Below are 13,541 nucleotides of genomic sequence, written 5' to 3' on the forward strand. Positions count from 1 at the left end.
TGAGTTGATATAGATTAATAAATATTTAAATATGCACATAAATTATGTCAAACAGAACATTTTTTGTGATTTTAACAGACAAAATAAATAGCCAACCTGACTATGCTCTATAAGACATACAACAGAAAGATTTTTTTTATTGTTGTTGTTGTTTTTTCACTAATATACAGCTATAAGTTTGTGATGTCACAGAGCTTTTCTCAATCATAAAACATCAACAGGTGTTCTTATGAGAAAGATACTATTAGGCATCTACTTTAAGAAAAAACTATAGTTCCCCCTATGGCAGCCTTTTCCCTACTGGTGGCCTTAGAGCACAGATTCATTACATTATTGGCCTTTGCAACCAACAATGCTTCATCTTGAATTTGAAACATTTCAATGTGAATGAAACTTTATACCTTATACGCCTCAATCTCCCTTCCTCTCTCTCTAGAACCAATAAAGAAAAAATATTTAAAAAACAAACAAAAATACAATGAGATATTATTTCACACTTACTAGGGCTGTGTTTGGGTTGAATTATGTTTCCCCGACAAAAAAGATACAGAAGTCCAATCCCCCAGTACCTCAAATTGTGCCCTTATTTGGAAACAGTATCTTTATAGATGTAATAAGTCAAATGATGGGCCCTTAATTCAATATGATTAACATCTCTATAAGAAGAGGAGAGACATGGGAAGATGGCTAAGTGACGACAGAGGCAGAGATTGCAATGCCACATCTATATGCCAAGGAACACCAAGTACTAAAGACAAACAATAAAAGCTAGAAGAGGCAATGGATGTTTCTCCCCCAAATGCTTAAAGGGACCATGACCTGGCCAAAACCTTAATTTCAGATTTCTGGCCTCCAGAAGAATAAGACAATAAAATTCTATTATTTTAAGCCACCCTGTAGGTGGTACTTTGTAAGAACATCCCTAGGAGATTAATACAGATGTCTACAATCAAAAGGTGTTGGCACAGATGTGGAGAAATGGAAACCCTCATACACTACTGATAGGACTATAAAATGGTACAACTGCTTTGGAAAACAGTCTAGAAGCTCCTCAAAAGACTAAACAGAATTACCATACCCAAAAGTTCCACTCCTAGGTTTATACAAGAGAAATAAAAATATAAGTCCACACAAAAACTTGTACGTGAATGTTCATAAAAGCATTTCACACAATAGTCAATACATAGAAACAACCCATACATGCATCAACTGAGGATGGATAAACAGAAGTTGTATATCTATACAGTAGAATGCAATAACAAGGAATGAAATACTGATACCTGCTAAAACATGGATGAATCCTAAAAACATTATGTTAAGTGAATGAAGGCAATCACAAAGGACCACATCTTATTATAATTCCATTTACATGACACATCCAGAACAGGCAAGTCTATAGGGACAGGAAGTAGACTAGTAGGTTGCCTGAGCTGACTGGGGGACAGGGGTAAATGTGGTTGAAGAAAGTGATGGCTAAGGGATGTGGGTCTCTCTTTCTTGGGTGATAAAAATGTTTTAAAATCAATTGTAGTAATGGTTGCACAATTCTGTGATTATACTAAAAGTCACTGAATTATACACTTGAAATGGGGAATTGTAAGGCACATAAATTCTATCTCAACAAAACTGCTAAAAAAATAAAAATAATATCCTTATCCCACCTAACAAAGTTAACAATAATTCTCCAATGCCATGACATTCAATTAGTGTTTGCATTTCTCTGATCATTCCATCATTTTTGTTTTGTTTTTATTTGATTCAGGATCCAAATAAGCTCCATATACTGCAATTAATTTATATGTTCCTTTTTTCCCCATTTTTATTAGCATTTACTTGATGCTGAATTTTCCCCTGGGCCATAAAATTTTTGTTTCTTCAGTTTCTTTTGTGATATCTTTTTCTTCTGCGTAACCTCCTCTTCTGGTTTGGAAACAATCTGCTCTTTTCCAGGAAGGAAAAGAGGTTTGGGTCAATCCGCCCATGAGCTCAGTAAATTCTGCGCTGCATCTTGGGAGCTTTGTTCACCTAAAGGTGCTCAATGGCCAGAGAACCTATATCTAAACCCTTCAGTTTAGCATAACTCTGCATTTTTAAGCATGTGCAGCAACAACTCAGCACTCTTTCTGGGCCACCAACCAGGTGTCCAGCCCCACTGCTGGGCCTGGGCACACCTACCAACTCCACCACTGTAATGACAGAATGGCACACATTGCTTCCGTAAAGTGACATCCTTCAGATACTAGGTGGCTTTTTGGATATGCATATGCTTGATGTCCTGGGCAGTTTCATGAGTGTTCTTAAAGTGAACAGGAAGATTTGCATGAGTTTGTGGGGTTTTCTAGGTCAAGTGAATAGCAAACCATTTTCAGAAGTCACCTCAGGCTGCTTAAGGGAAGAGATTTACACGATCTTTAAGTCTTTTTCAAACTATAGGTTTCCTCTCCAGCTCTCTTTTCTTATGGATTGTTGAATAAGCAATTTATTTATGTAATTTTTAAAAATCTAGTCTACATGTTGATTAATACACTCCTGTGATAGCATTTAACATATTCCACTGCCACTAATATTTCCTATAAATTGATCAAATTCAGGTTCCATTTATGTAGCAATTATTGCAGAACTTATGATCATTAACTAGATCCAAATTATGAAGGTTTTGCAAAATGGTGATATTCTAGACCTATTCAAATTCTCTCATTTTCTCATCTTTTAGCTAGAAAACTTCTAAAAATATCGTCGCCCCCCCACCCCATTGTTTTTTGTTTTACTAAGGATCAGTTCTTTTAAAACAGGCAGGACAAACACTTGACTCCTTTTACTTAACAGTTTTCAGGATAATGGTTTGGAAGCTTTCACTTTGAGCCATGATGGAGTAACAGGGCCCAGATTTACCCTCCATTCTTAAACAACCACAAGCCGTCTAAGATATATGAAACAATGGTTTTCAGACACTGGATATCAGAAAGCACAGGGCACAGGGAAAGGAAACAAATGAGGTAAGCCCCAATTTACTATCTGGTGGGAGTTTCCAGGCTTTAGGAGAGGGAATGCAACCAGATCCCAATGATCTCTGTGAGTTCAGAAAACAGAATTCAGAATTTGGAGAGGGCCTGGCAGCTAGAATTTGCAAGGTAAAGTACAAAAATGAGAGCCACATAGAGAGAGAAATAGACAAATCTATAATTATAGATGGAAATTTCAACACCTCTATCTCAATAATTGATAGAAAGCTTAGAGGAAAAATCAGTAAGGGAACAGGAAACTTGAACAACACTATAAACCAGCTTGACCCACATGACATTTAAATAACACTCTACCAACAGCAGCAGAATACAAATTCTTTTCAAGTGCACAAGAAACATGTTCCAAGATGTATCAGATTCTGGGCCATAAAACAAACCTCAATAAATTTAATTTTCTTTTTTTATCCTCACCCGAGGACATTTTTGCATTTATCTTCAGATAGAGCAGGAGGGAGAAAGGGGAAAAGAGTAAGAGAGAAACATCAACGTGAGAGAGACACATCGAGTGGTTGCCACTCACACAACCCCAACCTGGGCGGGGACAAACTGGAACCGAGGTCGTGCCCTTAGCAGGAACCAAACCTGGGACTCCCCAGACTCTTCGACACTCTAACTGCTGAGCCAAATCGGCCAGGGCAAGCCTCAATAAATTTAAAACATTCAAATCATACAACATAGGTTCTCTGACAATAATAAATTAAATTTGGGAACGAGAAAACAAAAGATGTATCGAAAAATCACCAAATGTTTGGAAGCTGAACAACACACTTCTAAATAACCCATGGGTCACAGAATAAATCACAAGGGAAAACATGACATATTAAAATGTATGAGATGCAATTAAAGTAGTACTTAGAAGACTATTTATAACATTAAAATGCTTATGTAAGAAGAAAGGAAAGGTTTAAAAATCAAGGACTTGGGTTTCTGTCTTTAAAAACTAGGGGGGAAAAAGGGCAAATTAAATCCAAACTAAGCAGAAAAAAGGAAATAATAGAGAGGAGTGTGCAGAATTCAGTGAAATAGAAAAAAGAAGCAACAGAGAAAAATCAATTTAAAAAAAGCTGTTCCTTTGATAAAATCAATAGAATCAATAAAATTCTCACAAGCATGACTGGAAAAAAATAGAGAAGATTTTGTACCTTTAAAAAATATGAAAATTTTTACACATAAAATATATGTAGAGACAATATATAATAAAGTCTGTATAACAATCACCCACTCAATACATGGCCAATCTTGTTTCATCTATATCTTCCCTTAATTCCCCCACACTGGATTATTTTGAAGTACATCCCAGATGTATGATTACATCTGTAAATATTTTAATTTATGAATATGATTATCTCTTAAGTAGATTAACCTATATGTTCTTCATCATGATACTAAGAAAGAATAAAATTTAATCCATAAACATCAAAAATATCCCCAACAGTATTCCTCCCTTCCCCAGACTGAAAGATTGGCCAAATCATCTGCCTGAACTTCATGAAATGAGACAGTTTCTCTAATTGCCAGAGGCAGAAATTCTGTCACTTGCTCTCTAAGGAAAGACTCCAGGAAGTACTAGTATCTGGTCTTGATGAAGGATGGAAAACTGACCATTGGTTCACACTGACTGACAGTGAACATTCAGGCATGTCTCAGGGTTTGCACCTGGTCATCGTACCTGGTGAGCAGGCAGACATACAGCCAGAGTCTTCCACCCACCCACCCAAGAATGCAAAGGAGACCTGATGGGATCTTTGTCTTGCTCTTTGTTAGCTAATGAGCCCTCATGGGCCAGAAAAACAACTTCGAGTAAGAATACACTATGTTGCCCTAACTGGTTTGGTTCAGTGGTTAGAGCATCGGCCTGCAGACTAAAGAGTTGAGATTTTGATTCCAGGTTGGGGGTGCATACCTGGGTTGCAGGTTTGATCCTTGCTCAGGATCGTGTGGGAGGCAGCTAGTCAATGTATCTCTCTCACATTGATGTTTCTCTCCCTCCCTCCCTCCTACTGTATCTAAAAATCAATGAAAAAATATCCTTCGGTGAGGATCAAAAAAAAGAATATACTATGTTGTCTTCTGTTTGTGCAGCTGACTCTATATGAATGCTTCTGTATCCTCTGCTGCTAAATAAATTTTATATCCTTTTACTGTGTGGTATTTCCTTTTCAATACCATCACTGCTCCATTGCAACACCATGTAAACTAGTGTCAGAAATAGGAATGATATGAACATAGAAGACTCTAAAAGTTACACAAGATAATTCAGGGACCTGAAGGGAAAAGGAGCATAACAGGCCCATAATCAGTAGAAGTTCACAGAAAATTTTGTTTCTATGAAGGGAAATAAATTGTTTCAATGGAGTAGGTATACAGCCTGCTAGGGGACTATGGATAGTCTAGTACATGGAACTAAAACAAATTACAGTCTACAAGGATGGGATCTAGACTTAACATTTTCAAGTTGCTTCTATTGGCAGATGTTTCAGAGGTTCTTCGATAGGAACTGGAACAGGAAATGATGGGGCTTGTACGTTAACTGGTAAGAAAAACTAAGACTGAAACTATACATTACAATGTCTGGGTCAGAAACACCTGCAATGGGAGACCAAACCAGAAGATAACATTCCAGGCAGAAGGTAGATCTCCACCAAAGTTTAGGTACAAGAAAATGTGGCAATCAAGCTAAGAAATGTCTTAAATTTTCAATGCTCTGTATCTCTCATTTGAGAGTGGGATAGTATATGGAGGGAATACCACAGACAAGAAATAAGAAGGTTTTTTTTCTTTGTTAATTTCAGAGAGAGAGGAAGGGAGAGGGAGAGAGAGCTAGAAACATCGATGAGAGAGAACATTGATTGGCTGCTTCCTGCATGCCCCTCACTGGGAATTTGGCCCACAACCTGGGCATGTGCCCTGACCAGGAATTGAACCAGCGACCTCTTGGTGCATGAGTCAACACTCAACCACTGAGCCACATCAGCCGGGTAGAAATAAGAAGTTTTTCATGATGGGGAAGTACATTTTAACTTGTATGAGCTCCAGTCTGTGTTTTCACACACCTTCAAAAACAGAGCCGTAACACTGCAGCTTTGTGTTTTTGCCAACACACTTTTTTTTTTTTTAATGGTGTTCAAAGATATAGTCTCAGAAATGTCCTATTTGGAATAGATGTTTCCCAAGTGGAATATTAAGAGTACTTGACAGATGAAACTACCATTGGTAAAAGTATTTAAGGAGAAACTTCTTTTTTACAAATGTTCAAAAGATGAATGAAAGTCTTTACTATATTAGCCAGGTAAAAATATGTGAATTACAGGGCTGTGTCTGAAAAGTTGTAACTTATATTTTTCATCATTTTCAGTATGATGCCTAGTCCCCATATAAATGGAACTGAAATAGTCTTGAGACAATTTAACTGACGTATTAAATAACTGAGTAATGTGTTCAGATATAATTTTATTGAAGTGATAGGTGACTTTGGTAAATAGAAGCTAAATGAAGTAAAAGAAGAAAGCCTGGCTTCTTTAAGGTTGAAAATCTGGTAAATGTCCCCTGTTGAAGAAATGGTCCTCCATGAGACTCTCGTTCACCTATGCATCTTGCTGAGTCTGCCAAGAACACAAGGCCCTAACCATTTCTCAAGGTTGTGTTTGTAGTGAGAAACCTTAAGGGATAAGACAATGTCTACTTTGAGACACAAAGCAAGTGTGCTTACTTCTGGCTATAAAATAGTACATTCCTCAAACTCAGAGTTCCTCTCCTACAACACAATCCACTGCCGATACAGGCATCCATCTGAGCCCTCAGCAAAACTCACTATCCCCCACCCAATGGGACTAGGGAGCAAGAAGGGAACCAACACAAAATACCATCTGTGCCAAGAGAAATAAATTCCTTTGTCTCTGACCCAGGTCTCTTGTGTCTTCCCCAGGAAACCAGAACCTTCACAGAAGTGACAGGGAAACGACCTGGGGCAAATCCCATGCATCCCTCAGCAGTGATATTTCCTTGTCTGAAAAGAGATGCTCATTTTATATATAAAACAATAACCTCTAGTGCCACCAGCCTCGAAGCAGAGAGCTAATCTGAAGCAGTTAAATTCTCTGGAAGGCATGGGATGGGACCACTCGTGGCAAACACTGGGCAATTCAAAATAAATTATGTACTGGTCTAAGCCCCCATCCAAACGCAAAAGGAAGCCCAATGCTTGGTTGACCTGTTTGGATTTAGGCAAACTACATTCCACAAACAGAGATCTACTACTGAGCCTGATCCACCAAGCAACCAACAAAAAAATGACTGTGCTCGTCTCTTGGAAGACCATGTGGTTACAGCAGAATGAAAAACTGGACAACCATGGGGTACTTTAATCTATGTAAAGTTTGGATATTTGCACTCAAGCTCTTTGTGGTTTGTAACTTGCTAATTTAAATTCTCGTTTGTTTTATATGAGATTGAAAACTTCTTGGGATAGGTAAAAACATCTGGAACTTTATAAACAAGACAGTCAGGAATATCTAAATTTAATGTGATGATAAACTACAAATGAAATAAGATTACACACAAACATAAAATGCCTTTTATGAATTAGTTCTTGTGTAAACCAGACAATATTATAAACCATAGAAATCGTTCCGTGTCAACTGTTGGGGTAGTTTTTAAACATCTTTGGTAATTCTTGATATTATTTGACTTGTGTTTGGGGACATTTTTAATTGGCTTTGGAAAGTTAGACTAGTAAAATACTGAGTTAATGAATATTTCTACTTAAGGAGCACATATAAGATTTTTTGCTTATATACAATTCTGAGATAGTGCCCGGTACTCCCCTTGAGGGAAGCTAGAAACATTCTCTTTTTAGGCCCCTGAGATGCTAGTGAGGTCAACATAGGGGTAGTCTGGACTTGCATATTCAAGAACAGATTCCAGATGTTTAAGCAGAGGGTAATAAAATAAACACGTGCTTTAATAGGGCAATATATAGCATAGCACATTAAAATCTGTTATGAGGAGAAATTGATGTTTTCCTATAAGAACAGGATAAAAAGAAATCTAATTAAATCAGAAATTACTATGATCCCAGGCAATTTTCTTTCATTCTGTTATAAACGAAATTCTATCCAAGGGCTCATGTAAAACAATATAAGTTATATCCCTAGCACCTTGTCTAATCTTATTCTCTCACTTCTCAGATGATTTAAATGCCCAGTTCTCCTCAGGGACACATATCTGCCTTACCCTCTGATGAATGAGGTGTGCCCCTAAGCTCTCTCTTTTTGGTACCAGACTATGGGGAAAGCCCTTTGATGTTAAATTCATGACCAAATCTACCTTCCTTGAGTATTAAATGAATTTATATATATGTTAAGGAATCCAGAGTTTCAAGAAATCCTTTGTAGATTCTAGTTTCCTGGACTCCAATGTTGTTAGCCTTTGTTTTCCTCCAGTGCATGTTTTAAGCACAACCTGAATTTCATTTGTTAGAACTGTACTTTTGTCAGGAAGAGGAAGGGGCAACACGAGGTAGGTCAGAGAGAAAATGGCTCTGTCCAAGCAAAAGCAGCCCTTACACCTACTGGAAATTCCACCAAGGGAACTTCCCATTAGAAAAATGTTTTATTTCCACCACATATGGATACATTTTGTGAGAAAAAGATAACAAAGATCATCTTCTTTGAAGAATAAAAAGAAGAAGAAGAAGAAGTTAATTCCTAACTACTATACATCTGGAATAGCAAGAAGTAGGTAGCTAAGAATAAGGAATATCAGAAAAATAAAAAGTCCAGAAAACACTAACATAAAAGAAACTCGGGAGTGAGGAGAGTCTAAGTTAAATTAGAAAAAAAGTGCTGTAACAGTTTTTTAAAATTATAATGTACTTTAAAGATAAAGTACTTAAGGGCAGATGAAGAACCTCCTATAAATAATCATCAGAATCTGAATAATAAACTGAAATAGTCCCCTTGGTACACTGTAAAGTATGCAATTTTAATTATGTGATTTTTCTAGCTAATTTCTGCTTCAGAAACAGTAAAGTACTTCTTACAAGGTGGCAGAGACGAGAACTTTTCTGAACCTCTAGTATGCACATTGTCATCAAAATTTAAATGAGCAGAAACATGCCTTTGAGTTAAATCACAATTAGCCCTTAGACCAGCGATTTTCAACCACGTGCCGTGGCACACTGGTGTGTCACAAGAATTTTTAAAACATGCAATACCTGACTACTTAGTCAGAGGCACTGACTGCTTTCCCCTTAGATTGTCAAATTGAAAAATGACAACAGCCAACACAACAATAGCCACTTGTGAATGAATTAAAATTATACCTATTTTTTTTTTTTTTGTCAGATTGGCAAAAAATATATTTTTTGGTGTGATTCAGAATTTTAGTAATTAGTTTACATGTGCCATGAGAGGAAAGAAGTTGAACATCGCTGACTTAGATCTATGTGCCAGGACCGATGATGTGCCAGACTCTGGCAGCATACACGAAACAACAGTTTGCATTTGTAAAGCACTTTTTCCTTTTCAGGTTCTCACAAATAACATTTTAAAACAAACTATATTTGTTTTTCAGCATTAACTGCAAATGCTGAAGACATGTATTTTTATAAATTGGTCCTGCACAGGAAAGTTTTCGCTTTTAAAAGACAAAATGTATCCAGTTGTACTTGTATGTATAGTTTACATAGTTATGTATGGAAGTCAATCAACAATGATAAACACAAACAGATTGTCTGAAGAAATAAAACAACAATTTTCGAGGAACAGAAATGGCACATCTGACAGAAGATATCCACAAGTAATTAATTACTTTAGCACAATAAAGATATTCTCTTAATACTACAGTGTCTTAAAAGAGGATACTAATTACTTTCTAACCATCTGTCATCACTCACTACTCCCCAAAAAACTAATTAGGGTTTCATCTAATCACACATTATAAATCATGCCAATGCGGATGGCAAAAAACAGTTTAAGGAAGTTAATGTTATAACATTTTGTATTTTTTAAATCGTGGGCTTCAAAACTAGCTTTTCATGTTCTAATAATTACCCTGCTTATTTTTATAATATTTTCCTAATTACTAGACAGCAACTAATAATTATAATTATTAATTAAAAGTTTAGTATTAAAGTTAGAAAATTAAAATTTGAGGAAGAACAAACTTACAGGTAGTAGAGCTTCCCTGCAGCAGGAAGTTCCCTTTTCCGGTAATCTATCCCAGAGTCCAGCTGGATTGTATTACAGTATTCCTACAACACAAACACATAAGGTATCTTTTTCAACAAGCGGTGGCTTAGAATTATAATCTTTCTGCTATCCTATTTTTTAAATTTTTGACATTTTTTTCCAACAAAATAATGAGTTTAGAACAAAACAATAGAACTCACGTAGGAGTTGAATATTATATTATAAAACTTGAATATTAAATACATATCAAGCAAAAAAATCAGTTTAAAACTTAAAATCTGCAGCATGCCTCCCTGAAATTCTATTAAAACAATGCTGTCAGCAAATCCCCCATAATTGCTTTACATTTTTTTAAAATCCCAATTTCTATTACCTGGTAGTAAGAACCTGGAGACTATCAAAAAGAATAACTCATAGGTCTTAATCGTCACAATGGAGAGAAACAGTCTAAGCAAGTTGAGCCAGAATATTAATATCCATATTTTAAACTAGAAGAGCACACTCAAGTGATGCCAAATGTATACCTGCCCTTCACTTCGAAATGACTATTACTGCCCTTGACCTTAGTTCCCTCTCCAGCCATCAAAGTCTTCAGAGTTCTTTCCTGCAGTGAACTCCTCCCTTCAAACTGAGTCAGCCTGTGTCACTGATGTCTTTTTATGGTTGGTCCCTCCTTGCCCCCCACCCCGCCCTGGGAGCTCATGTGCATGGATACACCACACACATACCCTAAAACTCTTACTATGGAAGCATATGAACTTCTGCTACACTCATCTTGATCAGCTGGCTTATTTTGGGGGCAGGGAGATATGTATCAGATGATTGATAGATAGATAGATAGATAGATAGATAGATAGATAGATAGATGATAGATATATAAATAGTCAATACTGTAAAACAATGGTGAGCATGGGTTTTCAGAACAATTCAAGAAACATTTATAGACTGATCTTTTGGTTTTCATTCGAAATGAAAATTGCTTTATGAAAATTCATGAGGAAAAATTGTATTTTAACAACTTCATTACATTTATTAATGAAAAATACATTTGGGGCCCAGGTAAATGTGGTGAATTGTATTTTCCAAAGATGGCAGCAATAATCTCTCCATCCCAACATGTTGTACACTGGTATTTCAATCATCAAGAAGTGGGATCTATGCCTCCTCCTTTGAGTCCTGTGACTATGATGAAAATGATGTTTTGCAATAATATCCTAGGTGACATTCAAGGCAGTTTCTTACTTGGTTGAACACTTACTCTGGAACCCTGAAATGCCAGGTAAATATCAAAATGCCTAGAGGCAACCGTGCCATGAGAGAGCTCAAAGCAGCCCACACAGAGAGCCGACCTGAGATGACATGAACAGAGAGGTGTCTGACCAGTCCTCCCTGTTCCAGTTGTAGCCATTAGGGTACTAATGGAGCCAGAATTGCCAGCTGAGGATTTCTCAAATCCCTGACCCTCAGAAACCAAGAGAGACAATGAAGTAACACTGTCATAAGCCTCTGAATTTTGTGGCCATTTGTTACGCAGCAACAGATTATCAGAAGAGTAACAATATCCGGGCACACTTAGACGTAGCAATATTTTTCCTCCTTGAAATTGCATCCTGGGTTGTACGGCTGTGCAAGGGCTGAGAGCCATACACTACAGGGAACAGACTGTACACAGCGGCAGTGAAAGTACATTCCCTCCTCCCACACTGAGCTGCTACAGGCTCAGGGAAGTAAAATAGGGTGATCAACCACCCTCCTGGGATTGAGGGGTTCCCCCAAGACTGAGGGATTTTTCTGGATGCAGGACTTTCAGGGCTCACACCAGGACAGTTCTGGGCAAACTGGGACAGTTGGTCACCCTAGGAATGAAGACCCAGAAGTCTTGGCTGGAAAGCTGGAGTAGGGGTAGCATTTTGATTTATACAGCTGACCCTTGAACAACATGGGTGTTAGGGATGCTAATCCCCTGCACAGTCAAAAATCCACATATAACTTTTGACTCCTCAGAAACTTAACTACATATAACCTACTGTTGACTGGAAGCCTTACCGATTTTAACATAAACAGTCAATGAACACATATTTTTTTAGTTATATGTTACTTGCTGTATTTTTATCATAAAGTATGCTAGAAAAAATGTTATTTAAAAAACCGTAAGGAAACGGAAATAAATGTACAATACTTACTGAATAAAATCCACTTAGAAGAGGATCCAGATGAAACCCATGTTGCTCAAGGGTCAATTGTGCATTAGCATTATAGATTTGATTAGTATCAAATAATCCCCAAGAAGAAGCTGGTCCTCTGGGAAAGCCTCCAAAGCTGAGCTTTTGAACGACACATGTGAAGAACAACCCCTGAACCTAACTGAGTCATGGCACCCTACAATGCTTGACCTGGACAGCCAGCTGGCCTCCCCATAACAGACATCCCGGGCTCATCATTCCAAGCTGCTCAAACTCCCAGGCCTCACTCTCAGGACTCAGGCCCTGTAACCCGTCTCACCAAAAACTCAAAAACAACAACAACAAAAAACACCTTTGCCCAATACAGCATTCCACTCTCCTCCAGGCTCAGATGACCTACAAAAAGTAAAAGATATAGCCATGTATCTCTCTTCTCAATCTTGAGTAAAGTACTAAACTTGGGGGGGAAGTACTTCCTCCCCTTGCCCATGCTATAATTGTGGGTACTCAGTCATCCAGTACAAAGAAAGAAGGAGAGGCCCTTGCTTAAGTAGCACTTTATACTCTCTCTGAGGGAAATCTATCCCGATATGGTAAGAGCCAATTATTGATAAGCTACCTGTACCACAGACAATACAATAAATAGTATAGCAATATGTTCGTATATTTCCCTAGGTTCTCTACTTCTTTTAAACCACAATTTATCTTACATGACTCAATATTCCTAATTCAGTCAAATTTTTTTTTTTTTTTTTGCTATTAAAAAATAAGGTTAATGGAAGTTATACAAGCTTCAATTTCACTTTCTGGGTAACTTACTTCCCTCTTATATGAGTGATTAAGCCCTACCAAATGATTGCATTTGTACATTCACTAATCACCACCCAGGAATACCTAATCAGCAGCAAAGGAACTGTAACCAAAGCCCTTAAATGTTAGCTCTTAATTGTCTGAAAAATACTAATACTCAGTTTATATTTTTAAAGAAAAATAAACCTCCAATTTTCAGATTTTATTCCCTTAAGCTAGATTCTTAAAACACTTTGCAGAAAGTTGGAGGATGGTGAAAGCTAAGCTATTTCCAAGTTGAGAATGAATCTGGTCAAAGGGGCATGATCTCTATGGAATTTCCCGATTTCCAGGGA

The 13,541-nt window shown here is 37.3% G+C and overlaps 1 protein-coding gene across 11 annotated transcripts in view; it reads right to left on the bottom strand.

Annotated features, from left to right (window-relative positions):
* Nucleotides 1-13,541, bottom strand: part of AFG1L (AFG1 like ATPase) — a 193,854-nt gene that overhangs the window by 52,872 nt on the left and 127,441 nt on the right. For all 11 annotated transcript variants that reach the window (XM_036249262.1, XM_036249270.1, XM_036249271.1 and 8 more), the window contains one exon: nucleotides 10,193-10,275. In XM_036249262.1, the coding sequence (XP_036105155.1) occupies nucleotides 10,193-10,275 (83 nt within the window). The remainder of the gene's footprint in view (nucleotides 1-10,192; nucleotides 10,276-13,541) is intronic.

Source organism: Molossus molossus, unplaced genomic scaffold (assembly GCF_014108415.1).
Source record: "Molossus molossus isolate mMolMol1 unplaced genomic scaffold, mMolMol1.p scaffold_m16_p_8, whole genome shotgun sequence".
Taxonomy (NCBI): domain Eukaryota; kingdom Metazoa; phylum Chordata; class Mammalia; order Chiroptera; family Molossidae; genus Molossus; species Molossus molossus.